At 39.4% G+C, this 20,941-nt stretch overlaps 1 protein-coding gene and 1 long non-coding RNA gene across 2 annotated transcripts; both read left to right on the top strand.

Annotated features, from left to right (window-relative positions):
* The first annotated feature begins 333 nt into the window (after positions 1-333).
* On the top strand, positions 334-17,439 carry LOC145269822 (uncharacterized). Its single transcript, XR_013865258.1, has 2 exons — positions 334-508; positions 16,246-17,439. It is a non-coding gene; the product is annotated as an uncharacterized LOC145269822 (long non-coding RNA).
* Positions 17,440-18,717: 1,278 nt separating this feature from the next.
* On the top strand, positions 18,718-20,624 carry LOC145269820 (uncharacterized). The gene has a single exon (XM_080125537.1). It carries the CDS (start codon positions 18,855-18,857, stop codon positions 20,121-20,123), a length of 1,269 nt encoding a protein of 422 aa, XP_079981663.1. The 5' UTR covers positions 18,718-18,854; the 3' UTR covers positions 20,124-20,624.
* The last annotated feature ends 317 nt before the right edge of the window (positions 20,625-20,941 follow it).

The following is a 20,941-nucleotide window of genomic DNA, read 5'->3' as shown; positions in this document are numbered from 1 at the left end:
AATAACAAAATATAATGACTGTATTATTTTGATTCTTCGGATTATTCTGCTCATCTTGAATATCTTTTTTACCACATTTCGGTCGATGGAACCTCTGACCTTCGTAAAGTATAGTGAACCCGAAATGTACCTATTTACTATGCCTCCCCACGGGACAGAGTTAGACACCAGGGTCGTTTTTTAAAGTGGAGAAAAGGTACAAAAATAAAAATTGTCTCAGTCGTGAAGGATTTCCCCTCCACCGAAAGAGAACAAGAAATGGAAGTGCAGCATCTGAAGAACAGAGAAAAAGATTTAAGAAATAGAAGAGCGATAATCAAGGGAGGTAATTTTATACAAACGGTTTTCTTTTGTTTTTCAGATAAGCCGTTTTTCAATTTTATCGATATTTGACGTGCTTGAAAGAAACTCGTTCATCGGAAATTTAAATTTTGATTTTATTCATCGAAAATGTATGTCTTTCTTTAAATCAAATACACCATTGGAAAGAAAAAAAATGGACAAAAAAGTAAGTAATCTTATGACTTTTACGATATTATTTGTAATGTAAAATGAATTGATGGTGCTTTGTGTGCACTTTTGCCACCGTGCTGAAATAATAACGTTATTATTTTGAAAGCCAGTCTTAATATGGGGAAGGTGAGTGCTGTGCTTCCACCTAACAATTTAATAAATAAAAAAATGATATCGTGAAGCTTTAATTTAAGCTGGAAAAAAATAAATAAATAAAAATAGTGCGTTGGCGAAAGTGCACAAAAACCGAATTGATCACAAATTTATCGAAAAAAAATCACATCTTGAATTTGAATAATTTATTTTAAAATGAAAAACTCATTTGAACGAAGTCTAGATTAGAGATAAACAAAAGCGTCGCGATTCTTTTGTTATGGTTGTCTATGCTGCTACTAAGCCACACATTTTTTTTTCTTCAAGTGATGGTGGAGTCCACCATTCCACCAATCCACCATTGGTGGACTAGGTGTATCAGAATTTTTGTAGGAATTTTTGACACCCCTAACACGAAACTTCGATTAAAATATAAAAAACTCGTAATTTCTCTTTTAAAAGTGGGTTGTTTATTTTTTTATGGATTATACTTCCAAAATAAACTTTGTTTTAAAAGTAATAGAAATATTTTTTTCTATTTTTTAAAAAACAGTAATGAATTTTACGAACTCAATATTTTTCAATTTTTAAACTTTAAAAATCTATCAAAATTTTTCTATTCATTCTATTTTTACGCTATTTTCAGGGTCAATGTGAAATTTTATGCTCTTTCTAATAAACCGAATATAATATTTTAGACAAACGTTTTTTGTTAAATTCAAGCACCCCCATTTTCAAGTGTCTATTAAAAAGTAAATAATTAATTTACTCACCAAAGTGTTATATATCACAAATTGAAGAAAATAGGTCAATAAATAATATATTACAAATTAAAAAATAAAGTAATGTTTTTTAGAGATTTACCTGTAAAGTTCGAAGTTTAAAACCTTTTTTTTTTAACCACGTTGTTTGTTTTTTCTTTTGTTTTTTTTTTAATGAAACCTTGGTCCTTGCTCCTTTAATTGAAAAAAAATTAGGGCTCGAATTACATTTTTTGAGTAGTTATTGTGAAAAAAAGGATTAATGATTGCTCGAGAAGAGAAGGATCGGCGTGCACTTACCTTGAATACTAACCAAGAAGAATTGTTGTTGTTATTCACCCTTTTAAAGTTTTATTTTGTGCTCCGGATTACGTGATAGTTAATCATCTGATCCTTCCATTATATAAGAGGGGAGATTCCCTTGTCTTGGCTCTCTATTTTTTTTCTTCACCACAAATTGATTCAGTTGCCGGCGATTGAAAGTAAATCTTTTCCACTTTTGTCTGGCGAAGATACTACAAGACGGTTACGTCGCGGAAGGGGAGTAATTCTTTCGCAATCTAAGGTAAGTGCATTGCTCCCTTCTTGATCTGAGCGGTCATTGATTCTTTGCTGGAAATTAATTTTTTCACATATTTGCGAAAGAACCCCCATACTAACATGGATGTGAGTCAACCAGATTTAAGGAAGAAAATTTCTCTTCTTTGAACTAAAATCCGAACGATTCTGGAGATGGCCAATCTGGAGGATGAACTCTCTGTTAAATCCTTCTCTGCACTGCAGAAATCGGTGGAGGAATATTTAACTGAGGTAGACATATGTGTTAGTAAAATCAATCTTCCGAGGAAGAGGATTGGATTCAAATTGAGAGGGAGTCTCTTGCACACGCCCTGAGATTTTGAAGAGAATTAGAACATCTTGAGTTAAAGCTCCTCCCAGTTGCCATGGGCTCTCTGAGTCTTCCATGTTCCCCAGAAGTTGGAAGAGTTGGGGCCTCATTTACTGTAAAACCACCTCAAATTCAGATCACGGGACCCACCTTCGATGGATTGGACATGCAAGGAATTCTTGTCGCGTTTTGAGAATTGTGTAGCTGGCATGGCCAATGATGCCGAAAGACTGAATTTTTTGAAGTATTCACTGTCTGGCCAACCCCTGTTGTTGATTAATCATCTTTCCATCAGCAACAGAAATTATAAGGTGGCTCTTTCGGTCCTGAAGAGCGAGTACTTTGATGAAGATGAAATAATAGATAACATCTTCCAAGACATATTAGATTTTTCCTGTAAACAGGACAGCTCCGTTACTGCCCTGGCTGACTACATATCCAAAGTAGCCTCCCTATTGGCTGAGTTGGAGGGCTCCTTCGACTGTTCGTTTTCAAACAACCTTTCTTCTGGGGCTCGGCTTATGGTCAAGATTCTCTTTGCAAAATTCCCCAAGGGGGAGTTGATATTAATTTCAGGTAGAAGAATCCCCACCTTGTCCTCAATTCTTAGAGATACTAAGGAAGCGGTTAAACGTCTCCTTATTAAGGGGGATAAGATCCCTGGCCTGGCTTGTAACACTATGCGGGGGGCCTTAGGGAATGTACCTTCAGGACCTAGATCCGGTACTTCACGGAGAGATTCCTCTATTCAGTCCAACTCCGCCTATAGCATTCATGGTGGAAAATTCTCGAGCCTTCCCCCTGTTTTGTGTGTTACCTTTGGTAGGGGTGATAAAAGTGTTTCCGTCAACTGTCTATTGGACACAGGCAGTGGACGGACTTATTTGTCCAGTAAGGTCTTGGACCCCCTCGGTCACTTGGAATCCATTGGACATGATTGTGAAATTAGGCTGACTACCATCCTTGGCGATTGCGACAGGCGTTTTAAAGGGGTAGCATTGGAGGCTAGCATTGGATCCGGTTGTCCATTTTCCCTGACGGTGTTGGTACACGAAAATATTGATATTTCGGTACACATCAAGAATCTGGATTTTATTTTGAATGAACTTGAACGCCTCAAATGTCCCTTAGCCGCCAGATTTGACAGAGGCACAAATTTTATTCCAATTCATGGAATAATTGTGCTGGATGTTATTCAACATTTAGGGAGCCTTCAATTGGTTCCTTGTTTGCTTGGACAGGCCTTTTTGACACCAATAGGACTCGACCCCTCCGGTGAAGTAAAGCAGTTTTTAAATACTGACCATTCTGTGGACAAGAACTCAGAATGCCTTACCTTCGATGCTGTACTTGCATCGACTGCTGAGGTCAACCCATCTCACCTATGTTTTGTGCTGGAGTCTCAGGGCACCTATGAAGACCCTCTAAGGGATTTCTTCCCTGAAAGTGATGTACAAAGGGGTTTGGAGAAGATGTTCAATGTAGAGTCACTGGGTATTGAGGAACAGGAACTGTCTAATTATGATGAACAGAAGATTGCTCTCTTTCGACAGTCTATTTCATTTAAGGATAACAAATATTATGTTCAGTTGCCATGGGAGGACGATAAGATCTCTTGTGTTCCTTCCAACCATGCAGTGGCTCTGCGAATATTGGAACATGTCGTGCAGAGATTGGAGAAGAGGCAACTTTATCATGAATATTTGAAGGTTTTCCATCAGCAGGAACGGGATGGAATTATAGAGGAGATCTTCGTGCCTCCTCAACGGTTCGGAGAGTTTGTCTGGATTCTGCACAGGCCTGTCCTGAAATCGGACCCTACCTCCACCACTAAGATTCGGCCAGTGTTCAACTGCAGCCTCAAAGTTGGTGACTCTCCTTCCCTTAACGAGGCTACATACCAGGGAATAAATCTTACTAGTGACCTACTAGATTTGTTACTTACCTTTCGTGCTAATAAGCACGTCGTGTTAGCAGATATAAGGCCTTCTTAATGATCCGTCTGAAGCTTGAATCGGACAGGAATAAGTTCTGTTTTTTCCTAAAAGGAGGTCGCCTACGCTGCTTCAGATACAACGCAATTATTTTGGGGTATGCTGCTAGTCCATTTATATTAAATTATGTCCTTAAATACCATGCAGCGCAGTTTCCCATGGATAATTGTAGATCCATGATGGAGAATCGGTTTTACGTGGATAATTTGGTTATGTCGTATGATGATCCCGATGAACTGTGCGGGTTATATACACTCACATGGGAACGATTGCGTCAGGGAGGATTCGAACTGTAATCCTGTAATTCTAACCATGTAGCGATTCGAAACAAAATGCAGGAGCATGGTTCCCTGAGTGACCATGGCAATAAATGGGAGAAGGTGCTTGGATATAGATACTGTCCTCTCTCAGACACTTTTTGTGTAGCCGCTGTTAAGTGCGACTCTAGTGCCGTTACAAAGAGACGGATCCTCAGCAAGACAGCTAGAGTCTATGACCCGTTATCATTGTGCCTACCGGTTTTGTTACGTGGCCGTATTTTGTTGAGTGAACTTTGGAAGAAGGGATTGGGATGGGATGTAACGGTCCCACCGGAATACTTGTCCTTATGGAGGAAGCTTTCCCTTGATCTCTCTGAGCTGGAGACCGTCTCCTTCCCCAGAAGAGCACCCAGCGAGAATGCAGCTGGCAAACTTTTTCTTTTCTGTGATGCATCTCCAGAGGCATATGGCTTCGCAGCATATGTAGTGCAAAATTGCCAATCTGGTCTGGTGTTTGCAAAAGCTAGGGTGGCTCCCTTGAAAAAGAAAACTCTACCCAACTTAGAACTTATGGCTGTGTTTTTGGCTCTCCGGTGCCTGCCTACTTTGTTGAGGAATTTTGGAGGGTTCTCTCTCTCTGAGATTCATGTAGCCACAGATTCACAGGTGGTTCTCTCTTGGCTGATTTCCGGAACAATTGTAAGCAGAAATCTCTTTGCCCGGAATAGACTGAAGGACATCCAACAGATGAGTGCTGAGTTGGAAGCCACACTAGGTTTCTCCCCCTCATTTCGTTATGTCTCAACAACTGAGAATCCTGCCGATTTGATCACTAGGGGGTTAACTTTGAAAAGGTTCAAGGCTTGCCTTCAATTCTGGTGTACTGGTCCGGATTGATTAAGTAGCAGGATCAGTCCATGGGCTGCACAGCAGTTGCCATGCCTCAGCCAGCACAGCCAAGTGGTGGCCCGTTCTTCTTGGAATGCTGCCATCCTACAGGGAGAGGAACCACCTACAGTTCTTCCTCTCGAAAGATTTTCTTCCTTTACCAAGCTATTGAGAGTGACTTCCTTGGTCCTCAGATTCATCCATCGGCTGCGTCGGTTAGACGTTGACACGGAAAGGCTTGCAGCCATTCTGCTGATGAAAACGATGCAGCGCCAGAGATATGCTGAGGAACTAGCATTCCTGCGGGATTCCTCAGGTGGGACAGTTCCGGGTTTGGTGCGTGATCTCGACCTGTTCATTGATAGTGAGGGTCTTATCAGGTCAGGTGGCAGAATTGCAAGGTCTCTCCATTTTGACCCGGAAGTTAAACACCCTGTTCTGTTAGCAAAGGATCACCCAGTAACTCGGCTTATAATAATGGATGCGCATACAAGGTGTCAACACTTGGGGGTTGCATCCACTCTGGCAGAGTTAAGACGGTGTGGTTACTAGGTGCCCAAGGGGAGACAAGCAGTGAAAACAGTCCTGGCTTCATGTGCACTGTGCTGCAAGTACAATGCCAGACAAGTATTGCCCCCCCAATGTGGCCAGCTTGCCTGCTTCATGTGTTGAACTGGAGGTTCCCTTCAAACACACGGGAGTAGATTTTACGGGCCACCTTTGGGTTAAGGAAGGGGCTAAGGTGGTGAAGATGTATCTACTCATCTTCACCTGTCTCAGTATCAGGGCTGTACATGTTGAGGTGGTACCAGACATGAGTGTGTTGTCCTTTTTGCAGGCTTTGGTACGTTTTACAAACCTCCATGGTGTTCCAACAGCCATTTACTGTGACAATGCTAAGACCTTCATAGGAGGTGGGCGGTTATTTAAGAGGTTGATGTTGAGCCACGATTATCAACAGAAGTTTGGCTCGTGTCTGATTAAATTCTGTCCTATCCCTCTATTTTCGCCTTGGGTAGGAGGGGTTTGGGAGAGGAGTATTCAGACAATTAAAAATTGTCGGCATAAGGTGGTTGGTAGAGGTGAGATAGATTATTTCACATTACTAACCATAGTATCGGATATACAAAGGGCAATTAACAACCACCCTCTAACTTATCGAGAATCCACGGAGACTGAGCTGGAGGCAGTAACTCCAAACATGTTTCTGAGGCCTAATAAGAGTCCTGGACTACTTTTGAGTTCAAATGAGGAAGATTTTTCTTCCCACCTCCCTCCGAGTCAAGAGAGGCTTCTCAGGACCATGCAGGCACGGAACCAGTGTCTGGAGAAGTTCAGAGCACTATGGTATGATGAATACCTCTTAAGTCTCATAGAGAAGCCCCTAGGCCGTTCAAGGGTGCCTTTCTGAAACAGGCTTAAGGTCGGAGATGTCGTTTTAGTTAAAAGTCCTCTTAAACAAAGACCCTTTTGGGTCCTCGGTATTATATTTGAAATGTTTTATGGTGAGGATGGTGTAGTAAGGTCTGCAAAGGTAAGGCAGGGGGGCAATGCAGAACACTTTCACCCATTGAAGAACCTCTTTCCACTTGAACTCTCTTTAAACAGCGAGTCAGGATCAGTCCATCCCTGCATCGGTCGATGGTGCAGTTTCCCTTCAATCGACTCCTTCACAGGAAGAAAAGGTGATTTGGCTTTGTCGTGTGTGCAGTTCCCCGCAAGGTGATCAGGATATGATCTGTTGTGACAGCTGTGATGACTGGTGTCACTTCAGGTGTGTGGGAATTGTTTTTCAACCTCCGGAAAGGCAGAAGTGGTAATGTACGGATTGTGCACCTTAGAGACGACGACGAGGTAGGCCTAGCCTCCTCCCAGAATAGTTAGGGACTCCAAAAAAAAAAATAAAAAAAAAATACTAATACGTTAACTATATTAAGTAATTGCATGGCTTATATCCTTTGTTTTTCCATGCATTTTTTTTTCTTTCTTGTGGATCGTGTGAAAAAAAGGATTAATGATTGCTCGAGAAGAGAAGGATCGGCGTGCACTTACCTTGAATACTAACCAAGAAGAATTGTTGTTATTCACCCTTTTAAAGTTTTATTTTGTGCTCCGGATCACGTGATAGTTAATCATCTGATCCTTCCATTATATAAGAGGGGAGATTCCCTTGTCTTGGCTCTCTATATTTTTTCTTCACCACAAATTGATTCAGTTGCCGGCGATTGAAAGTAAATCTTTTCCACTTTCGTCTGGCGAAGATACTACAAGACGGTTACGTCACGGAAGGGGGTAATTCTTTCGCAATCTAAGGTAAGTGCATTGCTCCCTTCTTGATCTGAGCGGTCATTGATTCTTTGCTGGAAATTAATTTTTTCACATTATAAGCTTGGAAAGACAGGGGTCGAATAATTCACGCCTCCCATTTTGAAATGTCTATTAAAAAGTAAATTATTAATTTACTCACCAAAGTGTTATATATCACAGATTGAAGAGAAAAGGTCAATAAATAATATATTCAAATTTAAAACAAAAAAGGTAGTGTTTTCTAGAAATTTACCTATAAAGTCCGAAGTTTAAAACTTTTTAAAAAAAAAAAAACACCTTGTTTGTTTTTGTTTTTTTTAATGAAACCTTGGTCCTTGCTCCTTTAATTGATAACTAAAATAGGGCTTGAATTACATTTTTCGAGGAGTTATAAGCTTGGAAAGATGGGGTGGAATTATTCACTATTTTTCCCCAAATTTCTGACACACCTAATGGTGGACCAGTAGTGTAATAAATCCAGACGTTTTAAAAAAGTATTTTTGAGTTATATTAAATTTTAAAACTTTATTTTTTTTCATCTATTATTATTTAATACTAAATGTACCCGGCGTTGTCCCGTATTAAATGTAGCGTTAAATTCCTTTAAAAAAAATGAAGTAAAAAGAAAAACGAAAAGAAATGAAGACGTGCATGTGAGTATTATGCTTTTTTTAATTAGTTCACTTCCTGTAAGTAAAAAACATATACTCGAGCTGAGATTGAAACCGAAACCTAACGACAGTGAGTCAAGTGCGATAACCATTAGACCAGCTTGGCACTATAATAACCAATGTTTTCCAACCTACTTATTCTTTATATAAAGAAGCTGTCATATTTCACTGCCATGTACGCACATTCATGAAACAGTTAAATAATAATGAGAAAGAAACACAGAAACATTTTGTATGATATACGTACTAGTCATTGAACAAAAAACGTCATATTCCCAAAATCATGTAAAGTGATCAAGTAGTTTTATTTTTAACAAAGAAAATAAAATTTTATGAGTAAGCAAGAGTCTGTCGCACGTTGCCATCTTGAACGAAAAGCAAGGGCAGATAAATCACATCAATTGAAACTTGCGATTTCAACCTTGTAATGCTAATGATTTCACATTAATCTCTTAAATCGTTTAAAACTGATTTGTTTTAAAAAATAAAAATGAAATTATTTTTCTTTTGTACTTAATTCTCAAATAAGGCAGAGGGCCACTTGGACGTAAGGGATTTGGGGATCATATCTACCGAGATTCTATGTAGAGAGCTAAGCCGGCAGATGCATGTTTATATAACATTTAAACTTTTGCATGTCATGGAAGCAGGAAACTGGAAGGGAGTTCCAAAATCTGTTAGTTGGAGGCAAGCATCTATTAGAGTTGTGAAGGTAAGGAACTCAGTGTGTACCGCAACAAGTGTTCAGTTGGTGCTGGCACTTCGTGTCGTCTGCCTTGCCCTTTGTTGGCCTGAATGACTGCCGGTTTCTGCGATGGATTACACCATTCACAAGTTTTACCAGGTATGACCATGGCTCGGCAGCAATATGTACAATCTTTTCAGGTTCCCAGAGTCTGTTTTTTTGTGCTGAACATAAACCTGTTAACTGATATGTAACTGTGTGTGTTAATGGCTATTCTTTCGGTCATACAACTTTTTTGTTTCTTCTTTGCTCTTTTCCAGCTCTACCTTTGTCTGTTCATCCCCGACTTATTTTTTTCGATACAAGTGGGGTTCTTATGGGTCTTCCATTTGGTGACTCTCTTGTGCATTTGATTTGAGCTGATAGCGGTGTGTCCTTGTAAGCCATTATTGCTAGGTGGCTGTCTGTGTTCATCTCTCACACTTTCAACAACAAATCCTCTCTGCAAATCCATTTGACGGGGGGTGATGCAGTGACAAGATAGTGTGCCTGAAGTTGTAAGATTTTGCAAAATCTGCAAACTCTGTACTGGAATGCTGTGGCCCATTGTCACTGTATACTTCCTATGGAACATCTCATTCTTTGAACAAGAGTTCCATTTGTTGAATTACTGGTCGAGTGGAGATGCGGTATGAAGGGGCTGCATCTGTAATGGTCCCCCATTAGTAAGAATTCCATATCTTTCCTGCTAAAGGTGTCTGTACTGCCATGGGTAAGAAGGGGTCTCACGCTAGTATAGTGTTTCTGATGGGGTACTAGGTTGGTATTTCTGGCATCCTGAACAGCCTCTAATTAGTTCCTTTATGACCTTGTTGATACCAACACAAAAAAATTGCTGTTTGCACCAGTAAACATGATTTGTCTATCCGCTGGGATAATGTACATGTTGTAGGATGTCCACTTGAAGTGAGAGATGTATAATGATGTTATTGTCTTTAATGGTATGCCATCCTGGAGTCCAACTTTGTCCCTATAGTTCACGAAAGCTTGTACATGAGAGTAGCAGTTGGATCGATTTACTGGTGATCCAGACATAACGGTGGCTGGCTGAAAAGAAATCGAGGGAATCGAAAGTGCATTGTGGTTCCCTTTTCTTCTGTATTGTTCTGTGCATGACCAATAACCTACCAGTTATGCTGGGAGTGGTGGAAGACCACGACAATTAGTGATACTAGCAAAAATAGTATCACCAAAACATAGCATACTTTAGGGTTGATGAATGTAGTTAGGTCTCTTGATTTTTATCCAGTTTCAAGTTCCAGTAACCAGATTTTACTTCCTTGAACCTTAGGGTCCTTTGGCTGGGCATTCATTTCTGTAATGGCCTTTTCCACAAACGTAACAGTTTTCATATTACTCTATCGCAACCTTTATTGCACTGGCATATTGTGTTTTTACTTTGGGAATCTGTGGTGCACTATGTGTGTTTTGTTTTGCCTCCACCAGCTTCGATATTTCCTCTTCTGTCTCTGCACCATGTAGTGCCTCTGCGATGCTAACGTTATTTTCTAGGTACTTTTGTATGTACAGATTTTAATTTAATATATTTAAATTAATGTAACTGTGGGGTATATGGTTAGAAAAGAAGAAAAAAAAGAAACGTACTGGGCGTATCTGCATTGCTCTTTGGGAAAGAAGGAAAGGATGGCCAGCACATTTGTATACGCGAAGGGCATCTTGGGAAGGCAGATCATGATGGGAGAAGCTATTATTTTTTTCTTGTCTCTTCCTTTTTTTTCTAGATAGGATGATATAAAAGCAGGGAAAAATTCCCTGGGGAAGCAGAGAGAAAAGAGTCGTGAACATCTTCTCTTGAAAAGAATTTTGTATTGCTGACATTCGGATTGTGCGGTGTTACATTGGTGGCGAGAGGCCAGGTGTGGTCGATTAAAAAAGAAGAGGGCAGAAACGTGTTATTGTCGAGAGAGTGACTAACTCCTTCCCAAACCCCAGAACTGAATCCTGCTTATAACCCTAGAAGCTATTTTGGCGAGTCAAACAGGTTAACATGGCTGACTGGAGACTCTGAACTTAGATGTTGAGACCCTTCACTAGGGAGAGTGACCTAATTAAATGGCTGGAAAAATTAAAGATGGTGGCGAGGTTGAAAAAAATCGAAGACGTGGTTACCCTGCTGCCACTCTACTTAGAGGGGGAAGCCCTCACTATTTACCAGCAGATGCGTGATGAAGATAAGGGAGACCTTGCCTTAGTGGAGCAAAGACTGAAATTGGCTTTTGCCGAGAGTCTATTTAAAGCACTTGGCAAGATTGCAAGTTTGAGGTGGACAGGTGAGTCTGTTGACGTCTTTGCTGCAGAGATCAGAAGACTGGCAGGATTGGCTGGTTACGTGGGGAGGAGTCTGGAAATGAAGGTAAAGCTATACCTAGTGAATGGCTTCCCAGAAGAAATCTCTGCGAACATGCAGAGAATCACTAAGATCAATATGATGGAAGTGGACGATCTCTTGGTCCACACCAGAGTCCTAGTCAAGACTGTCAAGGGTCTAATCGTGACTGCAGCTGTGAGGGGAAATAAGTGCATGAGGCCCCACTTGAATGACGAGAGACAGGCAGCGAGATGACAGGAGGGGTGACCTGCTATCAAGTACTTCTGGTGCCAAGGTCCTCACTTGCTCAAGGACTGCAAAGAGCCTAGACTGGGGGTCATCTGCTACCGATGTGGACAAGTGGGGCACATTAGCCACTATTGTGTTGCTGCACGGAACAAGGGAAACTAGTGAAGGGGAGCCATCGCGCCAGTGGTTCCCCCTTCTATGTGGAAATGGTGCACAACAAAGCGTTGCCTCAGTTACCAGTAGTGGCCAATGGGAAGAGAGCCATGGCCCTTGTTGACTCAGGCTGCACCACGACATTGGTAACGAAGAATGTCACTAGATCATGGAGTGGAACCAGGAGTATTAAGACCGTGGCTGGAAGGGAGATGAAATGCCTGGGAGAGACAACAGAAGTACTGGTGCAAGGTGTGCCTATTGGACTACGAGCCCTGGTGTTGGATCGTCTGGTTGGTGATGTTGATGTGGTTTTAGGTGTAAGTGTGATCAACCAACTGGGGGGCACTACGTTGAGAGGGGGCCAAGTAACTTTTGGACGCCTCAGTGCAGTAGGAATGGCAGGAATGGAAGGTGATAGAAATATCAGAACACAAAAACCAGAGGCTTGCTGCATCGAAGACGAGGATTTCCTGGCAAAGTTCGATGGTGAGAGGTGAACGGTGGAATGGGAATGGATCTCCGGGCCTCAGGAACTACGAAACAAAGTAAGCTGCTACGAGAAAACACTGCAAGGAGAAATAAGAAAAGGATTCGAGGAAGAAGTGGAAAGGTGGATAGAGGAGGGAATTCTGAAACCGTGGACACAGGAAGAAGAAGGAGTGCTAATATTACTGGCAGTTTTTGAACCCACAAAGAATAAAGTTAGACCGGTACTGGATTTCAGAGAATTAAACAGATACATAGCCTGCCACACTGGAAAGGGGATTGATGTATTTGAAGAGGTGATGAGGAAGTGGAGGAGGGTGAAGCAGGCCACTAAGATTGTCGAAGTCGGCTTATCTCCAGATCTATGTAGATGAAAAACTCTGGAAACATCAATCGGTTCGGTACAAGGGGAAGTTGTATTGCCTGACAAGGTTATGACTGCCGTGCTGAAGATGGTGCTGAGTAAAGACTGTACAGTGGACAAGGTCACTAGTTCATACATTGACGACATTCTCATGGAGGAAGCAGAGGTGACAGCAGAAAAGATGAGAGGCCATGTCGCAAGGTATGGGTTGACTGCAAAACCAGTGGAGTCCCTGGATGGAAGAGCGGCGTTGGGGTTGAAGCTATGTCGAGATGGCAAAGGAAGTCTTGTCTTTAGACGAGGGAATGCAATACCCGAAATCGGAACCGACCTGACAAAACGAGAACTCTTCTCGGTCTGTGGGAGACTGGTGGGACACTATCCAATCGCCGGCTGGCTCAGAATAGCGTGCAGCTTTATTAAACGACAAACAGGCACTGATGGCTGGGAGGGCCGTGTGACGAACATGCTACAGGAAATCATTGCGAGAGTGATCAAAGAAGACCTAGTAAAGGGGGAATGGTATGTCAGTGGCGGAGATGTGGGGGTGATTTTGTGTGATGCTAGCAGTGTGGCATTGGACGTCCTATTAGAGATAGGAGGCATAACTGTGGAAGATGCGGCATGGTTAAGGAAGAAAAACGACTATTCCTATATCAACGTAGCCGAATTGGAGGCCGCTATGAAAGGAATCAATCTGGCCCTGAAATGGGGATTAAAAATGATTGAAATCAAATCCGATTCGGCAACAGTAGTTTCATGGATCAGGTCGGCAGTGACTGGCGATAAGAGAGTAAGGACCAGAGGTGCTGCAGAAATCCTGATCAAGCACAGGCTTGGAGCACTTGCAGATTTGATAGCGGAATTCCAGTTGAAGGTATCTGTAGTGCTGATCCCATCAGAAAAGAACAAGGCGGATTCAATGACATGGGTAAAGAAGGCCTGGCTGCAGGAGAGAAAGGAGGTTTCCTCAGTATGCTGTGCAGGGGAGGAAGTTAAAAAGTTACATGAAATGCACCACTTTGGTTGAGAACGGACGTTATTCCTGGTAAGAGAGGTTTACCCGGAAACCACCAAGAAGGAGGTCAGGGAGGTAGTGGAGCACTGTAAGGAGTGCCAATTGATAGACCCCGGACCATCCAGACATGAAGCAGGAGAGTTACACATTGCAGAGGACTAGAAGTGATTGGCCATTGATGTGACCCATTATCGCCATAAGCTGTATCTGTCGATAGTCGACTGTGGACCAGGGAAGTTTGCCATATGGAAAGAGATCAGGACAGAAGCTGTATAGGCGATTGGAGGGATCATCGAAGAAATATTTTTGGAGAGAGGGCCAGTTGAGGAACTGTTAATGGACAATGGCCGTGGTTTCCGATCAGAAGCCTTTAAAGAGGTGTGTGATAGGTGGGGAGTAAGGCAATTTTTTGGGGGAGCGTATTGGCCGAGTGGCCATGGCATAGTGGAGAGGAATCATCGCACCATCAAGGCTGCTGTGGAAAAAGCAACATTTCACCCATGGAGGCGGTGTTTTGGTACAACATCTCACCGAAACCAGACAAGATTAGACAACTGTGCCTCATAGAGCCATCTTTGCATATAAGTGGCGGCATCCATGTAACAAAACGATAGGAATTGAGGGTGAAGAAGCTACCATTAAAGTGGGCGAGGAGGTGTGGGTAAAGCCCCCAATGCAAAATGTACCACTCGCTGGGGGAGGGGAGGTCGTAACGGGAACGCAGTCAAAGAAAAACGTAATGGTGAATGGCATTCCCAACATATCCTAGACCTGCGTCGTGTAACCCTGCCAGTGCACAGTGATGGCAGTGAAGAGGAGGAAGTCGATATCCACCAAGAAGCTAACATTGCACCCCAATTCGTCTTAGCCCCACATTGTGGTTCTTTACAACTGGACGAGAATGTCTGTAGTGAACCTGAAAACGTCAACCGCCAAGAAGTTGTCCCCCAGAGGCCTCAACGTGAGAGTAAGAGGCCTGCTTGGATAAAGGATTATGAAGTGTCTTATTGATCTCAAAGATCAGGGGCGCATGGGGGGTATATGGTTAGAAAAGAAGAAAAAAAGAAAGAAACGTACCGGGCGTATCTGCATCGCTCTTTGGGAAAGAAGAAGGAAAGGATGGCCAGCGCATTTGTATACGCGAAGGGCATCTTGGGAAGGCAGAGCATGATGGGAGAAGCTATTATTTTTTTCCTGTCTCTTCCTTTTTTTTCTAGATAGGAGGATATAAAAGCAGGGAAAATTTCCCTGGGGAAGCAGAGAGAAAAGAGTCGTGAACATCTCTTGAAAAGAATTTTGTATTGCTGACGTTCGAATTGTGCAGTATGACATTGGTGGCGAGAGGCCAGGTGTTGTCGATTGGAAAAGAAGAGGGCAGAAACGTGCTGTTGTCGAGAGAGTGACTCACTCCTTCCCAAACCCCAGAACTGAATCTTGATTATAACCCTAGAGTAACCTCTGAGCTTCTGCAGGTATATCTCATCGAATTCGGGAATGTCTGTCAGACTCGGGAATTTGAAATATGCAATCCATATGACACATGGATGACATATTTCAGGAACATAAGTTCTATAAGTATTCAGGAGCGATTCAACTCTCTGAGAACAGTTTGTGAGAGTCAAGCTCCCTACAGAAAAAATCATGACTAAGAACTGTGCATATCAGATCTCATGTAAATGTGGAAATCATGCAATGGTGAAACATGTCATCCACTAAAAGTATGATTATCCGAACTTCAAAAAGCGATAGTTTGTGGGGAGATTGAACATTCGGGTATAGATAACCATATCTAGATGGAAAATTTTACCCTCTTCCATTATGGGACAATGGAAAAACTATCGCTCCTAAATTCGTACTAGAATTGTCCACAAGGATTCTATGGCACAGTGGTCGGAGTACTTCGAAAAATCAATTGTAAAAGTGATATTTAACTGAAGGTTGAAGGTTCAATTCTCAGTGTATACGACTGAAAAGTACAGTTGCAAATTACTTTAGGTTTCTATCCAGTCATGGCTAATTGAACAAGCATGCTACCACTATGAAGTAAATAAAGGGTTCTGTTTGAAATTCTGTCCAAACTCTCGAGTTCAATAGAAACATTCTCGAGTCAGACAAGATACACCTGAAGAAGTTGTAGGTTACATCGACCAAAACGTAAAAATCACACTCAAGATAACAGTAGTCCGATGAATCCAAATAATACAAATATTGTTCTCCTCTTTTCATAAAAACTTTTTTTCAGCATTCATGAATTACAGCTATTAATGGAGCAAGAAAATCATTTAATGAAGATTATGTAGAATGGAATCTTTATATTGAAGTTTTAGTGACAACATTGCAGGTAGTAGAGTGACACAATATTTAGCGTGAGTTGAGGCGTTCCCATTATACCTTTTGAATATTAAACGATTTTTAAGCACTAAATAGTATAAGAATATTTAAATATTTGACTTCATTTCAATGCATACCCGTTATTTTTTTAAATTTAAATTTGTATAATTTTATTTCTCTTTTGTTCACAGATAACAGTTACAGTGAAGAAGTGATGAACGCATCAAATTGACAGTAAATATAATTCTTCTGAATTGAGTTGATCAATTCTTTTCAATTAATGACTATATTAGGATCAATTTTCAGAAGCGACACAGAAACTGGAAAAATTATGTTGAAGAACAAAGTGTGAAAAAGTTTGTTTTAAAATTGAATAAGGAATTTGGAAAATGAAAAGCATGGAGAAGATATGAACTCATAAAATTAATAGGAACCTGTGCTGCAACCATATTTTTAATTTGCATTATCAGTTGTAAACCTCATCTTGTTCAAAACATTAACCGCCTAGAAACTGTTCAGAAACGTACAACCAAGTGAATACATCATACATTGAACACCTTGTTTCCTTTCTTTATGAACTGAGTTTATCACTTGTTTCCCATTAAAAAATATACTAAGATCAATTTTCGAAAGTGACACAGAAACTGAAAACATGTTGATCAACACAAAATTTTAAAAATGTGTTATATTTTTAAAAAATTGGAGACTTTAAAAACAAATGTAATTTGTGTAAACTTAAGCTAAAAATTTTCAGTAAATAGAAATTTAAAATCTTATTAAACATTGGTATATAATAGAGATTTTCAAACACTTATCTATGTGAAGCCTGTTCGTCTCCACAGAATTATTCTTTAAACTGACACATGCCTACTTTTTTTGCCATTAAAGAATATACATTGATCTATTGGCAGAAGTCAAAAGAACAAGTAGTTAATAAAACATGTTAAAAAGTGTTAAAAACATTTAGTTTTAAAAAGGAAACACAAAATAAGTGGATAGTCCTTAATCCGCAGAGTTTCAAAGAAATACTTTCCTTCTCATCAGAGGGTAGGATTTAGCAAAATGCGGGATTGGATTTTGCTTGCAAAAGTATTTAATGAAACCACAAGTAAGTTATAGATCTTACTTGGTAACAAATAGTGAAACAGAGGGAATATGGTGAAGAAAAATGGGATCTTACGTGAATGGATGATCTGGTAAGGGGTAAAATATCCAATAACGGTAAAATCCAGAAATCCAGAATCCAAAAATGTTGGTTAAATTTCCATTTCCACAAGTAAAATCCAAGGGAATCGCGTAATAGAAGATGATCTAAAGTAATAAAAAAGGTAAAAATCCGTGGAATAATTCACAAATGGGTACAAGGAAAAGGGAATGAGTTCAAATAATATTATTAAAAGAAAGATAAGATGTGCATAGAAAAAGAAATGGAATAAATTTAAAACATGACTGTCAAGGCTTGACTAATTTATATATATATATATATGCGGATGAATGCGCATGGGAAAATAAAACTTCTTAAAATGCATTTCCATTTTAAAAAGTGATATTTTATATTCACTACTGATTTAAATTATATATAGAGAAGGCTTATGTAAAGCTTGACAGATTTCACCGATATTGTTATTAAAAATACATGTTAATAAGAAAGAGTTCTGTTTACTAAACGACTCAGAATCTTTGATAAATATTTACTTGGTTATAAACATTGAGTAATTCACAACTTTATTTGTCATCCTCTTTAGTAGCACATACAAGATAGATTTGGGTTAGTAGGTGGAAGTGACATTGTGTAAAGATAGATGTAATATATTGCCAGATCGTTGAGGAGAGATAAAACGTAATTGTTCAGAAATGTGTAGCAAAGTATAACTCATATAAAAAAAAACTTGAATAGAAAACAGATTCGGTCAGAAATTGTCAATAGTTGGTGGTGAAATATGAAAAGATTTGGAAGAAGTAATTCTACATCAACACACACTGGAGGAAAAAACACATACTTGTTTGAAGAATTTTCAATCAATTCTCACGTTAAAAGGTTGCTTACACTGGAGAGAACCTCATTCTTGTAAAGTTTAAAATCTTTGGTCTTTATCAATATTTCCACGAAATTTAAATTTATTTATAATAAAAGTTCTGGTTTACTAAGTTACTAAGTACCTTTGCAAAATATTTTAAACGAAACAGGAACTCAGTTTTTGAAAAAGTTTGTAGCAAATAGTCTAAAACACACTACCGAGCAAGAACAAGTAACATTCTTTACAGTAAAGTTTATTTCAAGCGATATATTAAGAAAATAAATCTATGTACGTATTTCCACGATATTTTTATTTCAATAAAGAAAGACCCCTATTTCTAATTGACTTTGTAGTCATATAATTATTTACTTAAAATATATATTTACTTAAAATATATAAATATTACTTAAAACGACAGAAAGACTTAGTTGTTCAAAAATATTTAGCAACTATTCCCAAGGATTTCTCACATAAAATCATCTTCAAGCAATTCTAAATTAGCATATCTTGGAGTAAACCATTATTTTGTGAATGGTGTTGTATAGCATTTTCAACCAATTTTCAGGTTTAAGTTTTTTTATTTGTCTGAAACTTAGAATCGTCAGTGGTTTTCAGTATTTTCACAAATTCGAAACTAATATAAAAACAACAGTTTGTGTTTACTAAGTGACTCCAAATTATTTTACAAAATATTTTAACAAAAGTTATTGAGAAGTTTATAGCAGATATTTTCAAGTATTTCCAATCTAAAACCTTACACGAAAGACACATTCAATCATAAAATGTCAGCAATAAGTGTTGAAATAAGTAAAGACTTTAAAGTGTGTGGAGAAGCATCTTCAAGCAATTCTAAAGCAACAAATCATCGTTATTCTTGTAAAGTTTGTGGTAAAACATATTCAAGCAATGTTAAAGCACACATGCGAACACACACTGGAGAAAAACCTTATTCTTGTGAAGTCTGTGGCAAATCATTTGCTACCAATGTTGATGTTAAGGTCCACATGCGAACACATACTGGAGAGAAACGTTTTTCTTGTGAAATATGCGACAAACCATTTGCATATAAATCTAGTGTTAAAGTGCACATGAGAATACATACTGGAGAAAAACCTTTTCATTGTGAAACGTGTGGAATAGCATATTCAACTAGTTCTTCTTTAAAATCTCACACGGAAACTCATAACACAGAAAACAAAGTGGTCTGTGAAGTATGTGGTAAAGGTTTTGCAAACAATTATCGGGTTAAAATACATATGAGAATTCATACAGGGGAGAGACCTTTTCCTTGTTCCATTTGTGGTTCCGCATTTATAAAGAGTCATGATTTTAAAATTCACATGGCAAGACATACCGGAAATAAACCTTATTCCTGTGAAGTATGTGGATCTTCATTTGTCATAAAAACACACGTACAAAGACACATGCGAACACACACTGGAGAGAAACCTTATTCATGTGAAGTGTGTAGCAAATCGTTTACAACAAATTCTATATTAAAAATCCACATGCGAACACACACTGGAGTAAAACCTTATCCTTGTATAGTATGTGGTATGGCGTTTTCAAATTATTCTGCAGCTAAGGATCATCTACGAATACACACTGGAGAGAAACCTTTTTCTTGTGAATTTTGTGGAAAAACATTTGGAAACAAATCTCATGCTGCAATGCACATGCGAAGAACACACACTGGAGAGAAACCTTATTCATGTAAAGTGTGTGATAAAGCATTTGCAACAAATGCCGAGTTAAAATCGCACATGAGAACACACACTGGAGAGAAACCTTTTTCTTGTGATGTGTGTGGATCAAGATTTTCAACCAGTTCGAATGCTAAGGGACATATGCGAACACACACTGGAGAGAAACCTTATTCTTGTGATATATGTGGCAAAGCTTTTGCAGGGAAATCTACTGCTAAAGTACACATGATGACACACTCTAGAGAGGGTCGTTATTCGTGTAAAGTATGTGGTAAAGCAGTGTCATGCAAATCAGTATTAATACAACATATGAGAACACACACTGAGAACTTGAATGCCTACTAGACACTGTCCTCGAGTGTCTAAGGTCTCTCTGCACAGGGGTTTGTCAAAACAAACTGGCATGAGGGTACTTCTTCCTCAGAAGTAAACCTTGACCAAATATTCAAAATCACATAGTATTCACTGCCTAAATAAGATCTCCTCACTATAGCTAACCCACATTAGCTTTTCGAGGAATGGTGCACCTTCCCCAAATATGTTACCTCAAGTAATAGCCCGAAGCTGGATACTCCACCAGACTAGATAAATTCTTGTCCTTGAATCCAGTAAGACCAAGAGACCAAAATGAAAGATATACTGCAATGTATGAAAGTGGTTAATTGGGGAGAGGAAAAGTATGTTCTCAACTTCTTTACTAACTCAGTGTTTGAGAGATAAAGAACTTAAATGGAACATTCAAATATCTATGTATCTCATATAGACTTGAAGTGTTCACTCCAGGTTGTGGGCCCCTTGATTTCTGAGAACTTCGACTGAAGTAAAATAAAACAAAAAAGAGAAAAACCTTATTGCTGTTAAATATGTGGATCTTCATTTGCTATGCATTCTGCTTTAAAAAATCACAAATCACACAGTTACACACACTAGAAGCAATCCCTGGAAAACCAAGCTGTAAGGAAATACAGATAGAAACCATAAAGGAAACAGTGGCATTTCTTAAAAGAGCCCTCGGATATAAATTTAAATTGTAACAGAATCAATTAGCCCCAGGAGAGGCCTCTTGATCTCTTCAAACTAAAAAAGTAAAATAAAAAAGAGAGAACTTGACTATTTACTGGAGAGAAATTGAATGACTACTAGAAACTATCCTAGAGTATCTG

Source organism: Euprymna scolopes, chromosome 45 (assembly GCF_053919585.1).
Source record: "Euprymna scolopes isolate OS-2025 chromosome 45, ASM5391958v1, whole genome shotgun sequence".
Lineage (NCBI taxonomy): Eukaryota > Metazoa > Mollusca > Cephalopoda > Sepiida > Sepiolidae > Euprymna > Euprymna scolopes.
This window is presented reverse-complemented; position numbering and strand designations above follow the sequence as displayed.